Source organism: Anarhichas minor, unplaced genomic scaffold (assembly GCF_050575085.1).
Source record: "Anarhichas minor isolate MPS153535 unplaced genomic scaffold, ASM5057508v1 ptg000073l, whole genome shotgun sequence".
In the NCBI taxonomy this organism is placed as follows: domain Eukaryota; kingdom Metazoa; phylum Chordata; class Actinopteri; order Perciformes; family Anarhichadidae; genus Anarhichas; species Anarhichas minor.
The window spans coordinates 7,778,249-7,802,774 of record NW_027466519.1 but is presented as its reverse complement, the minus strand read 5'-3'; the positions used below and the strand labels follow the sequence as shown (position 1 = coordinate 7,802,774).

At 41.6% G+C, this 24,526-nt stretch overlaps 1 protein-coding gene across 1 annotated transcript in view; it reads left to right on the top strand.

The window, feature by feature from the left end:
- Window positions 1-24,526, top strand: part of dcc (DCC netrin 1 receptor) — a 233,678-nt gene that overhangs the window by 59,165 nt on the left and 149,987 nt on the right. The window contains exons 2-3 of the mRNA XM_076079935.1: window positions 12,899-13,273; window positions 22,609-22,896. Of these exons, the coding sequence (XP_075936050.1) occupies window positions 12,899-13,273; window positions 22,609-22,896 (663 nt within the window). The remainder of the gene's footprint in view (window positions 1-12,898; window positions 13,274-22,608; window positions 22,897-24,526) is intronic.

The following is a 24,526-nucleotide window of genomic DNA, read 5'->3' as shown; positions in this document are numbered from 1 at the left end:
TGAAGAAACCCCAGAAAGAAAAATGTAAACACACTTTCCGTCATTCAGACCGAGCCGAGCATTCACCCCTCGCTTTATTTCCACCACAAAGAGCAGAAAACACCTTCGGCGCAGGCAGGTCCTCTTTTATCCCAGCAGCAGTCTCCAACACAGAGAGCGCGATTTACCGGCTGCTTCTCAGCAGATATTAAAAACCTTCCAGGTTAAATCCGGCGCAGCTGTTAGTGAAGGACGACGAGTTGGCGGCGTGTGTGGACCCAGCTTTCTGCTGACCTCAGGCCTCGCGTCTGTAATGCACACGCACAGGGGCATCGGTATAGGAACACAAGTACACACGCACACTGGGTTAAAACACACATTACACCGGCACACACACTTTAATTCCCCCCCTACTGCGTTACTGAACTTTTCAGTCATGCGTTGTCTCTGGGTGAACTGTGAGAATTGTTGGATTCTTGATTTGCCTACAAAAGTCCAGCAACTGCTCATTATATGCATATGATCTTTTCAAAATAAACTTCCGTCTTCACAGGAAACAACTTAGTTAGATTTAGGCAACAAACTAACTAGGTTTTTAGTAAAGATCATTTAGATAAAAGATTGTCGTTTGTGTTAAAATAACTTTGATAGTGGCGTTACTCAAGTGCGGAAGTTACGTGACAAATAAATCAACGTTGACCTCTTGTTTCACACGTGGCAGGAAGAGAGGTCTCCTAGAGGAACGGCCGGTGTTTGTTTGGGGTTGTTGCGTTCCTTATACTTCCTGGTTGATGATTATGTCGATTACATACGATTTGCTTCAGTGGGATATCTACGAATTACGGTGCATTCATGTTCCCTGGGTATAGCTGCAAACACTGTATGAAAACAGCCTGCATTAAGTCCAATCAGCGACCCCAACTTCCTGTTGATGTGTCACACTTTCTGGATTGGAAGAAACATTTACATTCAAAAGAATCCAGCAGCAATTATATTTGATCCAAAAACGCATTTGGCAAAATAAATTAACTGGAAACAAATGTATTATTTAGGGGGCGGGATTAGGAGAGTTCCATGTCAATACAAGAAACGTGGTCACCGGACACATTTTTCTGTACTGCAGGAACCCTGGATTACACTGCGGTGCTCTATAACACACATACAAACGTACTGTTCAGATTAAACAAGCAGCTGACTGACAGTCTGTTAATGTGCTCAGTGTAAAGTGCTTTCTGGGCTTTTATTTAGGGTGTAAAACCCTCTAAAGCAGTGACGTGTGAGCTTTGCAAAGCGAGAAAGAGATGAATTTACATGAATCATTAATGCGCCAGACAACAAGCGCTCATTTATATCCCACTGTGTGTGTGTGTGTGTGTGTGTAAATAAGTTCAAATCTCAACATTTTACATTTATTCTCATTAAATCCAAACAGGTCAATGCACGCAAACAGTGAACTAGAAAATCAATATGCAAACACACACTAACACTTACACATATGTAAATTCATGCATACACACACACAGAGCTCTGGTTAGAAAGAGACTTACACGATCGATATCAATTGATCCCGGTTGGCCTTGGGATGCGGAAGGCAAACACTGTGAGGTAATCGGGGTTGTAGCCGCACATTGGGCCAAGAGAAAAGAGGAGGGAGACGGAAAGACGGAAGCTACTGATTAGAGCATGAAACGAGGGAAAGAGGGAAGGAAGTCAAGGAGGAGAGCTGAGAGGGTGAAAGAAATGGAAAGCTGGAAGGTAAAGGTGGAGAGGGCAGGAAGGACAGGAAGATGATGTGGAAGATGCGGTTCAGGTTAATAACACTGTATTTATCTATCTGACTTACACTGAGTGCTTTTTAACCTTGTGGACACAACAACAGAAATTGCAAATATCATGCAAGTACAACGTTCAAATATGCTGATCTACTTCAAGTGCAAGATTTAGGGGCAATGGGAGATCGGAGATACGTTTTATTTTCAAATTATTTATCGTCCGCAAGTACCAATGTCTTAAGTCGGATTCAAGCAGCCACCGGGAGCCAGTGTGGGTGCTCTATTCTAGATGAGCTGCAGAGGTCGGATAGCGCATGCAACAAGCACAATAGGCAGCAATCATGGCAGAAATGATGGAGGGAGGAACCAGAGAAAACACTGACTATCTCAATCTACAATAAATCACTTCAGATTGTACTTCTACAGTTGGCAGTTATTGGAATCCCACACCATGGACCACAATGTTGGACCAGTCAACTCACAGGCTGACATCCTCAGCTCCTGCTGTTATCAGAGGATAAATGACAACAAATACATTGGATTAAAATACTTTATGAAGTAAATACAAGAAAAGCTTACAGCAGCAACATATTAGGTGTGAGAATGATCATGCCTAATCTAATCATCTAGCTCTAGATTGCTTAGTTGTTCCTGCCATTGGCAGTACTATATCACTTTTCAACAACAAGGCAGGTCAAACACAACAAGAACAAGATATAAGATATATGAATGTGCCCTCTCTCCAGGCCTTCTCCCTGGTTCCTGTAGTCATTTTAGTAAAATACATTGTAGTTGTATTTTGCTGTAGGCCTTTGCAGTTCTAGCTCTTTTAGATGTTCTTGTCCAAGTGCTTGTTAAGTTGGTCCAGCTCTTGGCCTTGTCTTGGTCTAGCTCCAGACCTTTATTTCTTACTCTACAACTAATTGTAATAATTGTAGTCCTCACGCTAAGCCTTCTAGTTCGAGCTCTTTGCCTTCTAGTCAGCCTGGCTGTAGATCCGGTAGTCATTCTAGATCTAAGCCTTTTATTGTTCTAGCCTTCAGCTATAGTGTTCCAGCTCTCGGCTTGGTCACTGTTGTAGCTCTTTTGGCCTTCTAGTCATTCTAGTTCTAGGCCCTGCAGTAATGCTACACTGACCTTTTCACCAGGCTCTTGAGGTCTGTGGATGTGTTCAGTTGGAGGCAGATTGGTGGACCGTCAGACTGAGCTGCACGCTGCTGACCTTCCACCTCTGGAAATAGCTTCCAGCTGAAAGAGAGTTTCTCACCAACATGGATCCAATTTCTGTTTCCTTCTGCTCCGTTTGCTCAGACAAACATCCTCTTTGTAAACCTTTTTCAAAAAGTAAGATATATTTGCTCTTTATTTTTACTTTAATGTGATACATTTGTAGACATTTTTGAAATCCAGTTTTGGCTTCATCATTATGTGGTGTTGAGGGTAGATTGATGAGCAAAAACATCAATTTAAACGGTTTGAGCTTAAGGCTGCAACATGACAACATCTGAAAAGTGAAGGTGTCTGAATGCAACAAAGCAAAAACCAGGGAAAGGAAGATGATAAAAGATGGAAGGAGGGAAGATTAAAGGAACGCTGAAGACAGAGGGAGAGAGAGGGAATTAGTGGCTTTTAAATAAAAACCTAGAACATGAGCAGCCCTCCTGCCTCCCTAACTGATATTTCTTTTCATCCTGATCTTTCCTTTCATCCTGCAGCTTTTAGCTGCTGTGTTTTATTTCTCGACTCTCGGTGGTTTTTCAGGAAGTGAATCTGTGATCAAAGACCATTAGAATTGCTCTGACAGCTTTTTTCACTTCACACTGTAAATTGTATCCCTGATATTATCCTGCTGTGAGCACACCAAATCTCTCTCTGAATACTGTAACTCTGTCTATCATCACATTACACCCTGCCTAATCGGCCAGCTTGTATTGATTAGGGATGATTATCAGTATCGTCCCAGTCACTCAGCGGTTAACGTCTGTAACTTTACACAGATATTGCTCAAGTTATTTTTCAGACACAGTTTTTCACAGAAGCACCACATAGAAGGTCAGCTTTAACTGTGTTGAAACTGTACAACAGTAATCAACAAGCTGAGGCTAGCAGGTTTTCTAACTAAGTAAGTTGATACCGTGCTCATGTCATGACTCTTATGCAGTTGGTCCGGCTAATTAAGGAGGTATGCTGTTTGTTTGTATCTGGTGTTTTTGTTAGTGAGATGTTACAAATTAATTACGATATCGAAATAGCTATTTCACAATTGATGTTATCATTAGAAGAGCATGACACTAGCCACTTGGGTTTGAGTTGATTCTATCATGAACTAGCTAAACTTAACCAACCAGATTTCATGGTTAAACCTAACCTAGTAGTTCTCCTAGCAAACCTACCAAGTAGTTGTGTGCATACACCTAACCAAGTAGTTATGTTGGCTAAACCTAACCAAGTAGTTCTGGTGGTTAAACCTAACCAAGTAGTTCTGGTGGTTAAACCTAACCAAGTAGTTCTGGTGGTTAAACCTAACCAAGTAGTTATGTTGGCTAAACCTAACCAAGTAGTTTTTTTTGCCTAAACCTAACCAAGAAGTTTTGGTGGGTAAACTATTGGGAATTGGTTCACGATGGTTTGGGAAACACCGGATTAAATGTTAATTTTTAATCAAATCATTTTAAAAGGAAAATAAAAATGTCGTCATTTATACCCTACAAAAGGTGATGGGCCCATTTTTTGCAACATTGCTTCAGAGTATCATGCATTCATGAATGCATTAATAATTAATCTGATGGTTAATATTTAAAGTAGCAGTGCAGTGGGAATGGACACAATGTAGACCTGAGGTATCACTTCACAGTGTGTGTGTGTGTGTGTGTGAGAGTGTGTGTTTCAGTGACACGTATGACAGCTATTCCCTTTTGGCTTTGACACAAAGCTACTTTAAAATTGTCACTCGGGAATTTCTGTGTGTGTGTGTGTTTTGACAGCTTCTCCCACCTCGCCTCTTTGACAGTAAGCTACCTTGTTATTGTCATTCACTGAATTTGTGTGTGTGCGTCTGTATAGTATAATTGGCCTGCTGTTGACCGGTTGGTAATTGTGTCTGACAGCAGTAAAGGTTTCTGTTAACAACGTGCAGACCTGAACGCTTATTGGGGTTTTAACCTGCAAACACACACACACACACACACACACACACACACACACACACACACACACACACACACAGCGAGTATGATCATATTTGTCTCAGGGGATGGAGTGTCACTGTTGTCTCTCAAAGCGTTTTGACAAGGACCAAATGGAAAACACAGTGTGTCTGTGTGTGTCCATGTGTGTGCGTTTCCAACTAATCCCTTTCTTCTCCTTTCATTCAGTCTTCATCCCTTTCTTATGTGACACCTCTTTATTTCTTCCTTTTTTCTCTCTCAATCTGTTTTAACAATAATAAGCCACAGAGTGCCAGATTTTATTTAAATACATCTGCAAAACAATCATCATATGAATTGAGAAAAAAAATGATGATATATACAAAGATACTGATCAAAATAAAAGAAATACACATTTATTGATGAATCTATAAATGTGTTCTATTTATTTGCACGATGTATATTCACAAGTGCTGTCAAGTGTGCCCCACGTGAAGCTGTAGAAATAAGAAATCTAAAAGATCTTTATCATTGTTCCAAAGCGTTCAAACATCTGCTGCTGGTAATTTAATTTACACACTAAAAACAAACAGGCTGCGATTGATGGTGGTGGCACACACACACACACACACACACACACACACTCAGAGTAATTAGCAGGAAACACAACATGCTGAATGAGAATCTGCTAATTAAGAACAATTGGTGTTAATATCAGAGTGTGTGTGTGTGTGTGTGTGTGTGTGTGTGTGTGTGTGTGTGTGTGTGTGTGTGTGTGTGTGTTTGTCTGAGCAGAACATTCAGATTCACAGAGTGATTTTTACTTAGAGTGTTTGGCAGGTTGTTTGTTTTTTAAAAGAGGAGTGACACAGCATTATCATCCAAAAATATATTCAGTTTTGTCTACTGAGAGGACTAAAAGCTCAACGTACCCTCGTACAGCTGTTCATATATTTTACGAAAAGTTATTTTATTTTTTGTGTCTTCTGCATATTTCAAGAAACACGAGGGATAAGAAAAGTCGGGTATGTGACCATATGTCAACGTTGACTCCTGGGATACAAAACAGTGACATCCACCCGACCTCCTCCCTTCCTCGCAGGTGGCAAATATTAAGATCCATAATAATTCATGTATATAATCTAGATTGGAGTTTTCAGGGTGTGTGCACGGCTTCTCCATGGATTAACGTTATGTTATTCATCCATTAATCGTTGTATGTCACACAACAGAGGCACTGACTTTGATTGACAGGTCGTTGCCGCTGCCAGAGCCGTACACAGTGTCTCTACGTTACTTCTCCATATTCCAAATATGGTAATTTAGTTTATCGGTTGCAAAATAACAAAATGGCGACGGCCGTAATTCAAGATGGCGAAGGCAAAATCGTCAAACTGGAGGCTTCAAAACTGCAGCACAAACCATTAAGTGACTACGCCCACCTTTTATATATACAGTATATGGTTAACACAGTTCTGTGTACCTGTAGTCTGTTTGGGGTGAAGAAGACAAAAGGCACGTTGTGCTGGTTAATGATAACAGATGTGACTTCAGTGGCAACCGAACTGTTGCAAACTTTGCAGACGTTTGTTTGCCGTCGCGAAGCAAATCGTCTGTTCACTCAAGCTTCACTCCCACAAGCGAGGATCAGACCGTAAAGCAACGTCCAACTGGCGCAAATATTGCCGTTACGACACTTTTATGTCGCTTGATGATATGTATTGTCATAGCGCCCAACCCTGTTGGACACATCATTTTTTTCTATAAGGGAGACATAAAAATAGCGACATTGTGTTTGATCGACATGACAAATGTTAACTGCTCGTTCTGCTCCTGGTGATCACGAACGCAGCTTCTGTGTCTGTCCGTGATGGATGGAAGGATACATCAGTCGCTGCTGATTGGTTTATGTGTGCGTGTGTGAGCTCAGCTGTGAGATTGTCCAAGGGATTATCAGAGTTATAGTTCAATGAGACACAAAGGGTGGACAGCAGGTGAGACTTGTTAATGACGGATTAATGCTAAACACACACACACACACACACACACACACACACACACACACATACACAGTGGTGTTGTCCAGCTGGTGTCAGAGCTCACTGCAGATGGGACAAACTATTTATGTGTTTATATAAATATGTGATTATTCCAGCATTCGTCAGTGAATGCTGCTGAATATTCCTTAAATACTTTATTTGCATGTCAGGGATTCATTTCCTGTCTGGTAGTTTTCATGGGGGCGATTGTGGCTGAGTGGAGAGCGGGTTCGATCCCCTGCTCAGCTTGTCCATGTCGATGTGCCGAATGCTGTGCATTTGGTGAATGTTTGCGTATGAATGGGCAGGTGGCACTATGCATGGTAGCCCCTGCCATCAGTGTATGAATGGATGTGAATGGTGACATGTAGTGTTAAAGCTCTTTGAGTGGTCGAAAGACTAGAAAAGTGCTATACAAGTACAGTCCATTTACCATTTACCATTTACCATGGTGCCTCTGTGAAGGATTTGGGATTTTTAGTTTTCTGGATATGCCAGTCCTCCTTCCCCTTCTTTTGCCCTCTCATATATTATGTTCCTTCCTGTTTCCTCCTCTCAGTCAAGATGATTCTGGCAGGCGGCAGCCCGCAGACTTTAAACACATTCACACACACACACATACACACACAGTTTTTGGACGCCGTCCAGAGTCTTAATGCAGTCTGCTTTTCAGACACTCACCCGTGGTGTCAGCCACTGTGAGAGCGTGCATGTGTTCAGATGGTCTTGGCTGTTGTCCACCTTGCTGTCACCGACTCTCATCTAATCAGTTAAAGTCCTGGATGGCTCTATATTCCTCTACGTCTACCTAGCCCTATCTCGCTCACTCAGCTACCTCCAATGTAAACCCATCTGCGTCCTTATTAGACGCTCAGAGCAACTGACATAGTATAGAGATCGAAAACATGTGCTTAGGGAGGAGGTTGAGGTAGACAAACAAAGGACTTTCACCCAGGAGACCGCTGTTTGTGTCGAGTGTGAAACCAAGTCAACGTTGGCTTATTTGACCCAGACGGCATCCTCCGTTTCTACAAGGTGAAGCCAATGCAGCAGTGTGTTAAACTTACATTCTCTCTACTGGCCATCAGGGGGCGACTCCTCTGTGAAGTCAATGAGAAAATGACTCTACTTCTCACTTGATTTATTAGCCATATTAATTTATTGGCCAAAATGCCAAACTCAAAGATCAAAACTGTAGTCCACATGGGTGACGCCATGACGACTACGGTACATTTCATATACAATCTATGATTTGACCTTACCTCTGTTAGGTAACGTATCCGTATACTTAACTAATGCTGCTCGTGTAAGTTACGTAATAGACAAACTCATCTTAGCCAGCAAACATACTCACTTGAAGCCAAACCACAAAGTGTTTTCTTTGCGTAAATAAAACTAAAAACTAAGTATGGAACTTTATTTTGAAAAGAGACTATGCATGTAATGTCCCTGACACGTCCAAAGCTGATGCTAGAGAGGTACGTAGAGCGTAGGTTGAAGAGTAGGGCCACTAACCAAGCGTTTGTATTTGTGTTGGGAGTGAGAAGGTGTTGCCCTAGGACTGTTATAGACCAGGTCTCACTGTCTCAGTGTCTTTTGGATGTGGTCTTTTCTTTTTGAAAATGTATTTATGCATGTTAGGTTTGGGGAAGGTTTTTCCTGGTCTGTTTTGGTTTGGACCCACATAATCTGTAAGCCCTGACAAAGTCTTAAAATATAAAGGTTTATAAAAACTGTCTTTATGATGTCCGTGGTAGTTTCCTGGAAAGAACTAATTTGAAGGGAAACTAAGAATTTCCCTCAAAATCTCAATTCAAACCCAAGCACATATCATTTTATGATGCGTGAATCACAATAAACACTCTGTACATGTTGAATCGCTCAGCTGTTGATGGTTCACAGCTCTGCATTCTCAGCTGCCCTGCTGTGCTCTGACTAAAACACTGAATTCATCATGTACTGTATGTAGCTATTGTCCCACAGAAACACATCATCCTTGCCTGGAAATTTCGAAGTTATTTCTGAAATTATTCAGTAGTCAATTCTTTTGTCCAGAAAATATGGAAGTTTAGACCAGCTCGATGTTACAGGTGAATTATGAAGAGACAATGACTAAGAGGCAGTGAGGAGAGAGCAGACAGAGAGTGATAGCATCAAACTGCAGGACAACGAGGACAAGGACACATTGATGAACTGACTGTGTGTGTGTGTGTGCGTGTGTGTGTGTGTGTGTGTGTGTGTGTGACTGGTGGGGGTGAGTACAGATAGAGCTGTCAAGATGGTGATTTACTGATAGAGAGAGAGGGGGAGGACCGCTGAAGGGGAATCAATAAGAAGGAAACCGTGAAGGAAAAGAAAGAGAGAGAGACGGAATATAGGAGAGGAGGGACACAGAAGGTAGGGGAGAAGGGTGGACAGAACGGAAGCAAGGAAGGAAAGGGTAGGGAAGGAGAGAAGGAAGGGGAGGAAGGTGGACAGAGGGCAACAAGGTAGGGAGGGTAGGGGAGGAAAATTGGAAGGTAGGGAATATGGAAACAAAAGGAAGACGGGCGAAAAATAAGCTGTAAATAATGAAGGAAAAGTAATGGAGGAAGGTGTCCAGTACATGGTATTGTTAAGATGTCCTTGTTCTCACTCTGCTTAACTGCTCTGCTTACAGTTGAGGACACTCAGGACATGTCCTGTCCTGTAATTTCTCTAGAAACTTTGTTTCAGACAAGCTTTATTTAAAATTGTATAGATTTTTTCGGCCAGAAATATACAAATAATCAGATAATACATTAAAGGATTCATTAATTGTCCACCTGAATTCATCTTAGTTTTAAAACAGCATTCAGACCTTCATGTTGGGAAATAAAATGCTTTACCTTTAGTACATTTAAAAACGCAACTGAGGGGTGGTGGCCTTCACAGCAGATCCATCATGTAGAGACGGGAGAGACGTGTTCCTTGTGCCGCCTTCTAAGACCTCTGTCATGCATGTATTATCTCGATATTCATCTGTTATGCACAAAGAAAATATAATGTATTTTGATGAAGCATAAAACACCGTGAAAGAGCAGATATCTAGTTATAATAAGGCGATTATTCTCGTATCAGATCAATCTTTAAAAAGCAATTTTCCCCTCACTGTGCAACAACAGTTTCTGCTCATATAAACTGGCACGTTATGGTCTGGGATTAACTGTTGACTAAATGACAAGAGTTGTTGTAGAGAGCCTCCTTGATTTATTTGTATTTTATTGTATCTTAATCAACTTTTTAACGCGCAAATTAAAGGGACAGAGTAATGAATAACGTTGTCCATTATCTGAAAGCGGCACAAGACAATCATGTCTCTCATCGTCTCTACATGCGTTCGGTCCAGGCGGCAGCCTCCGGTTCTGGAAAGTGAAGCCAATGGGGTCCATCAGGGGCGACTCCATTTGCAAAAGTCTGATTGTATAGAAGTCTATGAGAAAATGACTCTACTTCTCTCTTGATTTATTACCTCAGTAAACATTGTAAACATGAGTTTATGGTCTCAATCTCTAGTTTCTAGTCTTCTTCAATACAGCATGATGTTCATTTAGTAAATTATGGTCCATTTAGAGTCAAATAGACCATAAAGCAGGGTATGCTTTAGTGCGGGGCTACTGTGATTGACAGGTTGCTGCCGCTACCAGAGACGTATACGGGGTCTCCACATTACTTCTCAGCAGTCCTAATACGGTCACTTCCGTTCACTGGTTGCAAAAAGTCAAGATGGCAGCGGCCATGATGGCAGCGAACTGGAGGCTTCAAAACATCAGTCCACAAACCAAAAGGTGACGTCACGATGACGACGTCCACTTCTTATATATAGTCTGTGGTTCGGGTCATGTTGGTGCGTGTCTGTCCACGGGTAATCTCGGACCCATCAGTCTAATATTTTTGCTACTCATTCATGACTGTATGCTGAAGGACCTCTGCAGTTTACACCGATTCACTTTTTTGAAAATATTTTATAGACTGCTTCATTCCGTCAGTGACTGCTGACTCCTAGCGGCTCGTAACCAGCTGATAAGGGTCTCAAGTGATCAACGGCTTATTCAGTAGCAAGGGGGGACATCCTCCTTTGGATCACCATTTATTTTTTGTTTAGGCCAATCACATATTAGCATGAAAAAAATGTGATAACATTAAATATATAAAAGAGGTCCCGCCCTACTGTGCCGCCCTCTTGCCAGTCCTGCAGGTGTCACTGTTGAAGCATTTCAATCAGAATCAATCAGGAAATATTAGATGTTTTTTATGAAATATTTTATGAACTGAGATTTGGTAATGGTTTATTTCAGACAATTACACGTTTCTATATTTTGATCTCCTTTTGCTAAAAAGAGAGGAGGAGCAACGTCGTCTATGGACCAGCCTCCTCTGATAAGCACTTGTTGACAGGAAACTTGCAGAACTCATAACTGAGCATTTAGGTTAACAGATAAAATATGAAAAAAAAACAAAATTAAAATGAACGAGAGACATTTAGAGCAGAGGAAGTTGTTAGGAAGAAGACTTAACTCTAATATCTTGCCTCCAGCCCTGTGCTTATCGATTCTGGTTCTTCTTCAATCAATGTGTTTTGACTATTACAGCAAGAAAAGAAGCTCTGATGAATCGCTTTTATGTTGAGCGTTCTCAATTTGTTTGCTCGGCCCCCAGTTGGGAACAGATCCAGAGGCGTTTTTTTTTAGACCTGATGTTCGTCTGATCAGAGTTTTCCTGCAGGAGACACTGAAGCTGTGAGCGTTTAAAAGCAAAGTAGCAGAATCAAAAAAAGAAAAAGAGCATCTGCTGCCCTTCAAAGTCAACTTTGTGACGGGGCTCCAGTTTGTTCTCAGCCTCTGTTCAGACTTTCCAGGAAACACGCAGACGCTGAACGGAGGCTTTGACCGGAACAAACTGCCTCTCTGATCAGGATGAAAGACTCTTTTAGCATCAAAGACACGAGGAGAGGCTGCCGGCGTCTGAGCCTGTCACAAGATTATACCAAATATAAAATCATAAAAACAAAGAATACAGCAGGTTGATGTGGCTTTGGAAGAGACGGTGAGTTATCCTGCAGAGCAAAGCGCCACCGGTCGGAGGTTAAACTCAAACGTGCTTCCTGCTGTGAAGAAAAGCATCTGACAAAACTAATTACGGATATGAATAAATAGATCAGCCGCAAACATGAATACAATTAATATGTAGATTAAAGCATGAGAATATAAGCGCAACTTGTGGTCCTTCTATGCCTGCTGCTGTTGCAAAAAATAAAAAATGCTTTTGACTGTAACATCGTGCAGAGAGAGGCATTATGGGTTATGGATTTTATTCCACACCTGGAGCCAGATGTGGGTCCGACCAAACGGAAATTGTCTGCGAGTTGTGAAATATGCTCGTCCAGGTGGGGAAAGATGAGCAAATGAAAAGGTTTATATTTGTTATATCTGTTAGCTAAACTCTACTGTAGTGGCTAGTTGCTAACGATGTCTGCTTGTTGTTTGGTGCTGACCAGGTGATGCATGTGGTCATATCATCGATTGTTATGATAAAATATAAATATGTATTAATAATGTAGCTGCTTTATGTTCATATGAAGCCTGAGGCAAGACGTGGTGTCTGCAGTAAAGTACCTCATGCAGACACAGCCTTGTTGTGGGGCCTCTGCCCCCCCGCAGGCCTTGGGCCCTGAATCTGATTTCCGTTTTGCCCAGATGTATTGATCGGTTTTGATCCTGCGTGAGATGAGATGTTTCTTTACCTCCATACTTACTGATTTAATTATTTTGTTTTGATTGATTATATCATATTTTGAGTATGGCACATCCCTGTTATGAACCTGTGTTTGCCTCCAGCTCTGTTGTCAGTTTATATAATGGAGAGTATTTGCATCAATAAATAACTATCCTATGGGTTATGATTTCCTCCATCTAACCCCTCTTCATCTCTTCTCCTCTTCTAGCCTCAGACGCCTACTCATCTTCCTCCCCCTCCTCCTCCTCCTCCTCCTCGCCTAGTCTCGGAGGCTTCGTGGACTTCACTTTCAGCCAAGAGCCTCAGGACACCGTGACGGTGCGAGGTGGCGTGCTGCAGCTCGACTGCCAGGCGCAGTCCGACGCAGCGGCGGGACCCCCCGCCATCACATGGCGTAAGGACGGCGTGCTGCTGAGCACGGTGGTGGACGAGCGGCGGCAGCAGCTAGCTAACGGCTCGCTGCTGGTGCAGAACGTGGTGCACTCGCGGCACCACCGACCCGATGAGGGCGCATACCAGTGCCTCGCCACACTGGACGGACTGGGTAGCATTGTTAGCCGGACCGCCAAGGTCACAGTGGCCGGTAAGTGGCAGCACTATAAATTCCCCCTTTAACTCTTAAAATAATAATAAACTGTGTCCCACAGGGCTCAACTTTAGGTCCTCATCTTTTCTGGGATTAAACAGTTTGCTACCACAATTGGCTTTATAATGCAAAAATATGATCTGGGACAATAAACTTTACACAAGGTCCACATACTAGGTCCCAATGGCAACCCTCGGTTCTGTAAAGTGATCGCGGAAGTGCCTTAAACCAGCATGAATCTAAGGGCCATCATTAAAATAAGTCTGATCGTATGGAAGCCTTTGAGAAAACGTCATTGTTTCCTCAGTAAACATTGTAAACATGAGGTTATGGTCATGGTCAAATCAAGAGCGCGACGGCCACTACGTCCACTTCTTTTTATACAGTATGGTTTTTCCTAACATGGTCTCCTAACAAGAGGAGGGGAGAAAGAAAGGAGATTCCCCTCTTCACATTAATGTTGCCATGACACCTTGACCTGTCCTTGGCATTTACCATGATAACACACACACACACACACACACACACACACACACACACACACACACACACACACACATTTGATATTGCTCAGCTTCCTCCATTCATTTTACTGTCTGTATTTATTTAATAGAACTAAAGTAATTCACCTGTAATGTAATTTAGTAAGTGGAATGTGGCTTAAGATCAATACTGTTTATGGAAGACATTAATACAGAGAGAGGCACAGAGGCTTAAGTGCATCGCCAACAGTGTGCACCGTCTACACTGGAGGACAAGATGACAGCTCAGAGTTTTAGGGATTTCAAATTTATATTTCATTTGCGAGAGGAAAGAAAATAATATATATATATATACATATATATATATATAGCGTAAAAGGAAACCTTGAGACGCATCTCACATTGTCAGCTACCAACAGACTTATCATGAACATTATTACTACCGAATAACAATTAGAATTTAGTTTTGGCTGTTTATTTTCACTCATTAGTAATAGCAAGTCAACATCAAGCTTCCTTCTCAGCTCTATAAATATTGATAAAGCCCAGAGCAAAGATGAAATGTCTGCATACACACATTAGCATTAATAGAAAATTGTCGGCAGCGGGCACCTTGTATGTCCAAAACCGTTATTTTTAGAGCTGCACTCCTCTCTCCCTGTCCAAGTCCAAGGCCCCGGAATCGAGGGGGCTGCAAAGCCGGGAGCCTCCCTCACCCCGGGCCTTTCCGAGCCGACCAAGAGACTATCCTGACTAGTATTAGCATTATTCAGACAGAAAAGCTGCAGACATTAAATGTGAGGTCAGAGAGTTTGTCATTCAGACTCACTCAATTCTGTTTGAAAAAGAAAAAGAAAAAGTAAAATGATAGCCTCACCATCATGCTGATTACTTCTGAGACTCTGATAACGAAGTTCTGGATAACACACACAAACACGCACACACACACACATGCACTCATACACTCTTTGTCACAGTGTGTGTATAGGCTGGTCATGTCTTTAGCTCACTCAGCTCTTTGTGCACGAGAGTCTCTGGAGTGACTCTCGTGCTTCCAGTCAGTTAGAGCGATTAAAGAGACTGGAGACCTGCAGCTACAGCTCGCAGGGAGGTGACAGAGAGTATGTGTGTGTGAGTGTGAGTGAGAGGTGAGGTGAGGTGTCTGTGGTTTCGGGGGTTTACCACTCCCACCATAATCTAACCCTTCTCCATTGCAAGAACTAGAAGGGATGGTTTGGGCGTTTTGAAGTACAGTTGTTTGAGGTACTTTCTCCACGGTCAAGCTATAACCTACAGTACTTCATTCAACACCCATCATGTGAATGGAAGCGCATAACGCCCGCTGTCCGGTTCCCCCCCAGGTACAACTGTTAGCTCTATCAGAGCTGTTGCTGTTGTTAGCGCTGTTTGCACGTTTGCTGCTAGCCGCAGCTGTATCGAAGAACGCATTGAAGAACGCATTGAAGAACGCTTGCAGTGAATGGCTTTGAGCAAATCAGTCTTTCTGTTCTAGAACACACAAAAAAAAGATCGATTGGAGGCATTGTTCGACTGGAGACGTTTTTGGCACTGGATGATTTTGGTAGATATTTAAAAGTATAGATTAAAGATACCCATCATGTTACTGTGAATCCCACTGCTGTTCTTGGCAAGACCCACCCCGCGAAGCATTCAAGCGCCAGGATTGGCCGCGCTCGCTAAGGAACCAGTAACCTGGTTTGTTCAGGTCCTACAGCTTTCAGCCAGTATCCAAACATGAGCTGAATCATGTGTGTTTTAAACTTAAACATGCACACACTCACAAAAATAATTCACCCAGATCCCAGTATTACATTAAAATATGAATCAGTTCTGCCTGCCTGTCATTCCTTACACACACAGACACACGCACACACACACACACACACACACACATACACATACACATTACAAGGCAAAATGCCAATGAACAGCAGAAGCTTAAAAATTCAATTAGCAGCCTGACTGTGTGTGTGTGTGTGTGTGTTCAGATACAACTGTAAACTGGGAATTAATTAGAAACACTGAACACTCAGATTGATAGATAGAGAGAGAGCTAGAGAGAGAGAGAAGGAGAGAGAGGATGTCAGACTGAGGAGAGAAGAAACAGGAAGAATACAGAGAGAGAAGCAGAGCGAGGTGAGCGAGAGACTATTGAAGAAAGAGCAGAGAGAGAGAGCAAAGAGGAAAAGAAAGAGACTGCGATGAAGAATGAGAGACAGAGTGAGAGGGAGAAAAGAAAGAAATAGAAATAATACAAAGACTAAACAATGAGTTGAAAGCAACACAAAGATGAGATTGGGAGGATAAAGAAGAGGAGCATAGAGAGAGAGAGAGTGAGAGTACAGCAGAATAGATAGACTGGCAGAATGTACGGACAATTCAAATGTAACATGACTTCATTTATCTTCAATTCAACACTGACAAGTCTCCTTCATTCAGTGATAAAATGACAAGAAAAGCCCAAAACAACAATTCAATCAAGTGTTTTGTCAATGAAAGATTGAAGAGTATACGTTGACCACAAATACATCAAGATGGAAATGAAGATGGAGTCTGAAAGAAGGTCTGACAATTTCTGTGAAGCTTTTCAGAAATGGAGAGAAGATGTTGCTAATAGTTAAGCCTCCTGCTTGTGGCTGCAGATAGCTCACGGCTGCGGAGAGCAGAATGCTGAAATACTAGCAACATTCTCTCTCCTGAGGCGCTCTGACGACATTGTAGTTATCACCGTACGTCATCTAGATGTCTTTACAGGCCCACAGGTCTGCAAAGAGAACAGGACATTAGTTTTTACAATTACCACTATATCATGGGATCACAGTCCAAAGTGTTACCATGTTTAAATGAATAGTTAGTACTAGTACATGTTACTTTATGAAGTACTATGTTTAAATGAATGACTAGTACTAGTACATGTTACTGTATGAAGTATGATGTTTAAATGAATGACTAGTACTAGTACAGGTTACTGTATGAAGTATGATGTATGAAAAAAATGATGTATGATGTATGAAAGTCCATTACAGGAATATTTTATCCTACGTTTTGCTCATCTCAAGCTAACCTTTTTATTTCCCAACCACTGCGAACACAAAGCTATCACCTTTTAAGTCCTAGCTAAAGTTCACAGCGGTGGAGGGAAATACAGAGCGGCCTTCAGTCCGTCCGTCCAATCAACCGTAGACTCTTAGAGTATTTGGACGGATCGCAAATTAACGGCGCCGAGGAGGAGCGGGATTTACCCACGGAAGCAGATAATAATCGTTCTCAAGGCGACGATTGAGAGTAGGAGCGTCCTCAAGTCCCTACACGCTGGCCTCGGCTGTTTGCTGTGATTTGCATGTAATTATCCGTTCCAGTTATTTCGGTCCGTTTATCTAATGAGGATAAAATCAGCAGGGAGACAACAGTCTTCAGAATGAAAGAAATCAAAGAGATTTTGTTTTTGGTCCGGAGGTTGCCGGATTTAATCTGAAGACACAACGTTAAAGTGAAGGCATGTTGAGTTCAGTGTCAAAGTTTCTTCTTCTTCTTCTTCTTCTTCTTCTTCTTCTTCTTCTTCTTCTTCTTCTTCTTCTTCTTCTTCTTCTTATCAACCCTTTCTTCTTCATTCAAATTTATTTTCATACATCCTCTCCTCTGCCCCTCCTATCCTGATGGTTTGACCCATTTCTCCTCCTCCCTGATTCTTCCTTCATGCTGCTCTCCTTCATCTTGTTCTTTTTTTTTCATTCTGTGTGATCAGAATTTCCACTCGGACTGAAGATCAGTATAAACTATCTGCTCCACTTTGGATTCATGAGGCCGTTCACGCTGTTGTAATATATTCAGGGTAGATGTTGTTAGATCAGTAAAAAAGAAACATGATGCCACTCTGACTCAGCAAGTAACAAAAAAAAACTACAAATCTGCATGTGTGTACCCTGTAAACTGCATTTCTTTCAGAAGTTGTTGTATCTTCAGCATCAGGTGAGATAATTCCACCTGCTTCCAGGTCAGTTTGGCTTTGGTTTTGGAATCTGGTTTGCTCTGGAAGCTTTTCCCCAGAAGTAAAAATACAATTATTATTACATTTTTTATTCTCAAAATTGGTTGCTTTCCCCGAGCTGTCGCACAGACATGAGCTGACGTGGATCTTTCATACTCCCGTGTGGGTTTATCAGGACATTCTCAAAGCTAGTCAAAGTTCTCCATTTTCCGCTGAGTTCGACTTTTGTTTTTATGCTCAGACAGTCAAAAACCCTGCAGCACGTAACCCCCGCGAAGGGTCCGTGTCTGAATGTGTGACGTCAATTGGCCGTGCGGACACTCGGGACCCTCAAGGATGTGGCGAGCATGAATCAATCTTTTGAAATCAAGAAAAAGACAGGAGGACTTGGTAAAAATCAAGACGTTTTGCTGTACCTTAATGTAGAGTTTGCTGTGATTGAAAATTGCTTTTTTTATTAAAGGTTATTGGTTCTATTAATATCATTACAGTTTTCTGTTACTGTCTTTGACTAAAAACATTTAATTATTTAATTAAAGACAAACAACCTGTTCATAACTACGGTCCACAGTTACCAAGCCCAGGCATTTCTGTACTTTGTCAATACAACATCGGGCGGTTTTGCAGTCTGTCATTTAAAAATATCAGGGGCAAGAGAATAAAAAACATTGCGGTCACTTTTGGCGGTAGCTTGGCGATTTACAAATGTTGTTGTTGTGCTGAATGTCCAGCATTGTGCAAGCAAAGATTCTCACTGACCAATCAGTAGTCTGCAGTGTTTTAACTGCACATTCTAATATTTTAGGCTCAGCTCACTTGGAACCACCTCGACCAAGGGTGCAACCAAAAAAATTACACCAGGTACTGTCCACAACTTCTGTTAATGGAAAACCAAGAAATGTATAGTTTTAAGCAAGTTGAGTGGAGTCGTGCCGTACAATACAGTAGAAATGTGGCTTTAAATGTGGGTCCTAATCATCTCATGGGGACAAAAACACTTGTAGCGACATTACAAGGACTCACAGCACTTGTGGGAAAAAACAGCAGGAGCCCACAATGTAAACCACTTATATGAGGGTAAAGATTGTTTTAAGGGTTGACACTGACCTTGAAACAATTGTTTCAGGTTTTTAGAATTATATTTGTCGCATAATGCCTCCAGGAATGAAAGTCCCCAACAAGTAACATAAATAAGAGTGTGTGTTTCAAATGTGTGTGTGTGTCTGTGTGTGTGTGTGTGTGTGTGTGTGTGTCTGCAGGCAGCAGTGAGATCCACAGAGGAACAGACAGCAGCAGAACTTATATAAGACACACAAACTAAATTCACAACAGCGTTGCCGTCACCTCTGATCTGCGTGATATCACGGCGGCCTCCGCACACACAAACCTGCATGCAGCAGCGACTCGAGAGTCAGACTGAAGCATTTTCTAATGTAACAGAACAGAAAGTTAGTGTTTGTGTCAGAGTTTGCGGTTTATGTGTCGAGGTAAAACTGATTCTTTTCCCTGGATGAAAAGTCCTCATGGGGATTCCTACGCTAGATATTTAAGATTCTTGGGATTTGGAGAATTGTTCTAAACTTGAAAACTGCAGTGTTCTTTCCCCAAAATATACTTCATGAAACGTCCATTTTCTACAACTACTAACCAGAGTGATATGAGAAGATCAATGTCAATCTCATTTCTGTTAAGTATGGCAGTTAGCATAGCTTAGCATAACAACTGGACACAAGGGGAAAACAGCTAGCCTAGCTCTGTCCAAAGTAAAGAAATACGCCTAACGATGCTTCTAAAGCACACAGATTAACGTGTAATATCTCGTTTGTGTGATCTGTTAACAAACAGAAATTGAAGAACAACTGTTATGTCGCTTTGTTTGTTAGTTTCTGCAGGCTCCTTTCAAGGGTTGGGTGACATGGCCAAAAAACGTCTATATCATATTTCGATGATGATAGTCATCACAACATAGCATGTTTTCAGGTAATTCAATTAATATATATAATAACTCCATGGTAAAGCCTTTTTTTTTGTATTCTCCTGTGAATAAAATATTGACAGAAGTACAGAAGGTTTTCTACTTTAATTAAGAACTTTAGTTTTAAATAAACACGTTTCAAGTGCAAAACTAGAGAGAGAGAAAAAAAATATTTCCAGCTATACGCCGACTATGTTTACATGCATGCACACAAATATAGACTTATTAGATTGAGTGATAGTTTATTAGATATAAATATACTTAGGTATTCCTATGAGCAGAATCCTTGGGTGTAGGCACGAAGGAGTTGAGCAATAATGATCAATGAATAAATCCTGCACAGCGCTGTTGGAAAACACTACTCACGATTCATATCAACCAACATTTGGGTTCCAAGTGGACCGCTATTCTCCACCGTGTAACAGCAGTACAAACAACAGTACTAACAGCTGTACTAACAACAATACTAAAAACAGTACAAACAGCAGTACAAACAACAGTACAAACAGCTGTACTAACAACAATACTAAAAACAGTACTAACAGTAGTACAAACAGCAGTACAAACAGCTGTACAAACAGCAGTACAAACAGCTGTACTAACAACAATACTAAAAACAGTACTAACAGTAGTACAAACAGCAGTACTAACAGCTGTACAAACAGCTGTACTAACAGCAGTACTAACAGCAGTACAAACAGCTGTACTAACAGCAGTACTAACAGCAGTATTAAAAACAGTACTAGCATCAGTACAAACAGTTGTACCAATAACAATACTAAAAACAGTACTAACAGCAGTACTAACAACAGTACAAACAGCAGCACAAACAGCAGTACAAACAGCTGTACTAACAGCAGTACTAACAGCAGTACAAACAGCAGTACAAACAGCTGTACTAACAGCAGTACCAACAACAATACTAAAAACAGTACTAACAGCAGTAGGCCTACTAACAACAGTGCTAACAGCAGTACTAACAATAGCAATGACAGCAGTAGTTTTTGTAGATGTACAAGTAGCCTGTTAAGCAGTCGTTGTAGTTGCTTCAGTTCATTTCAGTACAGTACACAACATTACAGTCCAGGTCAGTTCAGCTAGTTTAGTTCAGTTCTGTCCACCAAAGTTCAGTTCACTTTTCATTAGTTCAGTTTAGCTTAGTACAGTAACATTTAGTGTTACTACTCTCTCCTATGGTCCGCTGTGACCTGACTGACTCTTTTATTATTTTGTAACTGCACACACGGACGACCAAACTGGTTTCCCGCGATGGAGATTAATACGATAATCGAATCATGATCTACGTGCTGGAAATATTCCTTGCCACCCCGCCACGACTAGTGACTAGTGACCCGCTGCACAGGAGTACAAGGGGGACTGATGAACTCTTTTTTTTTCATGAATACAATTTGCCAAGTATTGATTATGTCCCCTTTGATTGAGCAGAGACCTCCCAGAAAAGGAACCCGTCCCAGAAAAATCCTTTCTCAAACCATGTTATCCGTGGCCGTTTGGACTGTCACGGGGTTCAGGAGGCAAGAATAACATAATATAATATTCCCATTTAATCATTCGAACCCGTTTAGACCCTACTGTAAAATTGTGGGACAACATCAACACGGAAAAGAAAATAAGCTTCTCTTCATTAAATTCCTGACATTCCTGCAGAGTGTAGTTAATCTGCCCGGAGGCCCCGGGAGCCATGTTGAAATGAAAACATAAGCAGGCGTGAGCTTCAGATGACAGAATGACCGGGCTGTGCAGTGCAGTGCATAACGGCTGGTGTCAGCGTGTGTTTACGTTGCTACAGGCTGCTTGTTGTTGAAGTGAATCTAATCAGACAGGAAGCGGCGTGTGTCCTAAACACAGCGGGCTGGACACTGCCTGTCCACCCTGTCCCCGTCTCTCTGTTTTTCTGTCTGACTTTCATCTGTCCTCCCGTTGTTCAAAGTCTAACTCTGTCTCTCTCTCACATCCACACCCGCTGGGCCTCAACTCCCTTCCTGTTCCATCCTTGTCTATATAATTCTCTTCTACTTGTTGACCTGGAAAACCTTTACCGTCAGCTCACCTCTTCTTCTTCTCCCCTGCTGCTGCTGTTGTGTGTCCTGTGTGACACAGACGCTCTATTAGTACTGACAGCAGGAATGACAGAGAACTGACGCAGTACTGACAGCAGTATTTACAGTAATAATAACACCAGTACTAACAGCATTACTAACAGCAGTACTAACAGCAGAACTGACACAGTACTGACAGCAGTACTGACACAGTACTAACAACAGTACTAACAACAGTACTAACACCAGTACTAACACCAGTACTAACAACAGTACTAACTCCAATACTAACTCCAGTACTAACTCCAGTACTAACTCCAGTACTAACAACAGTACTAACTCCAGTACTAACAACAGTACTAACGACAATACTAATGACAGAACTTACAGCAGTAAAAACAGCAGTATTTAAAACAGTAATAACAACAGTAATATTAGCAGTGCTGAAAGCAGTACTAACATCAGTAGGAACAACAGTAGGAACAGCAATGACAGCAGTAGTTTTGTAGATGTACAGGTAGCCTGTCAAGCAGTAAATGTAGTTGCTTCAGTTCATTTCAGTACAGTACACAACATTACAATCCAGGTCAGTTCAGTACAGTTCTGTTCACTATGTGCCATTCAGCTCATTCAGTGGAGTACATTTCTGCATGGCTAAATGAAGTGAAGAGACAAAGAAAGGACTCTGTGCAGGGAGTCAAAGAAACAATCAATAGAATATGTATTTTTACACTGAGATAAGTCTATCGATCCTCCATCTTTCTGTTAATAACCCCCCCCCCCCCCCCTTTACGAAATCTTTCCAGGTCCGCTGAAGGTGGTCGTACCCACTGAGTCCGTTTCCTCGTACCTCGGCGATACCGCCCTGCTGCGCTGTGAGGTCTCGGGGGACCCGACGCCCATCATCCGCTGGCAGAAGAACCGGGAGGACCTACCGCTGACCTTTGACCCTGATTCCCGCCTGGCGGTGTTGCCCTCCGGCTCTCTGCAGGTCAGCCGTGTCCAGCCACCAGACTCCGCCACATACCGCTGTCTGGCCGACAACCCTGGCAGCACCAGGACTGGGACAGACGCCGAGCTCCGAGTTCTCCCAGGTAACTGATCCAACAGTGATGTACCGCAATCACCTGACAAATCATTTTAGTGTACTTGAGTGCATATTTAAGGTGCTTGTTCTTGAGTCTTTTACCACGTTCTACTCCTACTCCTGCTTCTCTATAAGTTAGTCCACGGCTCAGTTAGGAGTAAAACTTTAATCTAAACATCGTGTAACTGTGAAGGTGATTTCTTTAAATCACCTGTGTATATTACACATTTTTCTGCATTGAGTACCTATACTTTTCATACTTTTAAGGTATGGGATTCAAGCAACTGGTAAGAAAACCCCAGATTAAAGTTTTTCCTGTTCCGATGTGAGGGTCCCTGGACAGAGGATGTCACATGTGTACAGATTGTAAAGCCCTGTGAGGCAAATTTGTGATTTGGGGCTATACAAAAAAATGTGTTGAATTGAATTGAATTGACATCTAGACAACTTGACTTGTTAAAGATATGCAACTGTGTGGAGGTCATTCTAGTTGATCTGGTTTCAGTGGAGAGTTTGGCCTCCCATATGAGTGTAGATTTCTGTTGATTAGTTTTTTCCCCTGATAAACCTTCTGGCATCAACTTTTGTACATATTTTAATTATTATTTGTGTTCTCAACCTCCGAATGTTAACTTAGAGATACAGTCTTGTGACAGTGACGTACTGCACCAGCAGTTTTACTTAATAGTGAGTTCTACCATTTCGTCAGGGAGTCATTTTTGTTCATTTTCTCTCCATGCTAGATGTCTCATTTTAAAATGAAATGTGATGTAATGAATATAAAGAGAGTACGATGGGATTTTAATCATACCTCTGAGATGAAACAGTTTCTCATCAGTCTGCAGGGAGTCCGTCAGCCGCCGATGTTTAATACACTCCACACCGTCCAATTACACCAGTCCATATACTGTCCACTTCATCGCTGGTATTCCAGCTAAGTTTAGCTCTCTCTTTCCTGGTTAAACACCACTTTGACTCGAGCTCCTGAAGTGTTCCTGCGCTCTGTCCCAGCGGGGGGTCTCTGGAGCCGGAGCGCCGACCTTCAGCAGGATAATCACATGTACTTTGCATTTCGATCGCCACTTAGTCCCTTTTTCAAAACCGCTGCACCCCATCCACCCTCACACACAGCTGAAAACATGTGTCAACAGTTAATCCTCATCAGAGTCCCATAGGCAAAGTTTAGGAGGAAAACTCACAGGGGACAACTACAGCCGTTGATTACCTCAAAACTCACCTGGCTGTTACATAAGAAAGTGTGCAAAATAAAGTTTAAGTAAAATACAAGATATATAAGAGTAAAAAAAATGAAACCATATAATAAATAAATAATAAATAACAAATTACAATAATAAATAGATGCATCTATAATTGAGTAAATACAAATATATATGTGTATATATATGAGCAGTTGAAATTAAAATCAATTATTCAAAAAAATATCGGTAGAATAAATGAATTAATCCATTTCACATACAATAAATAATTTGATTGATTTGATTAATCAATGAAACTGTTCATTTTAAATTAAGAGTTAGATTGAATGAAGTATGTATTGTATATCAAATATTCAACAACCAAAAAACATAATTCTGTGTCCTGCTGTCTCTTTGTGCTAAGCTAGGCTAAACATATAG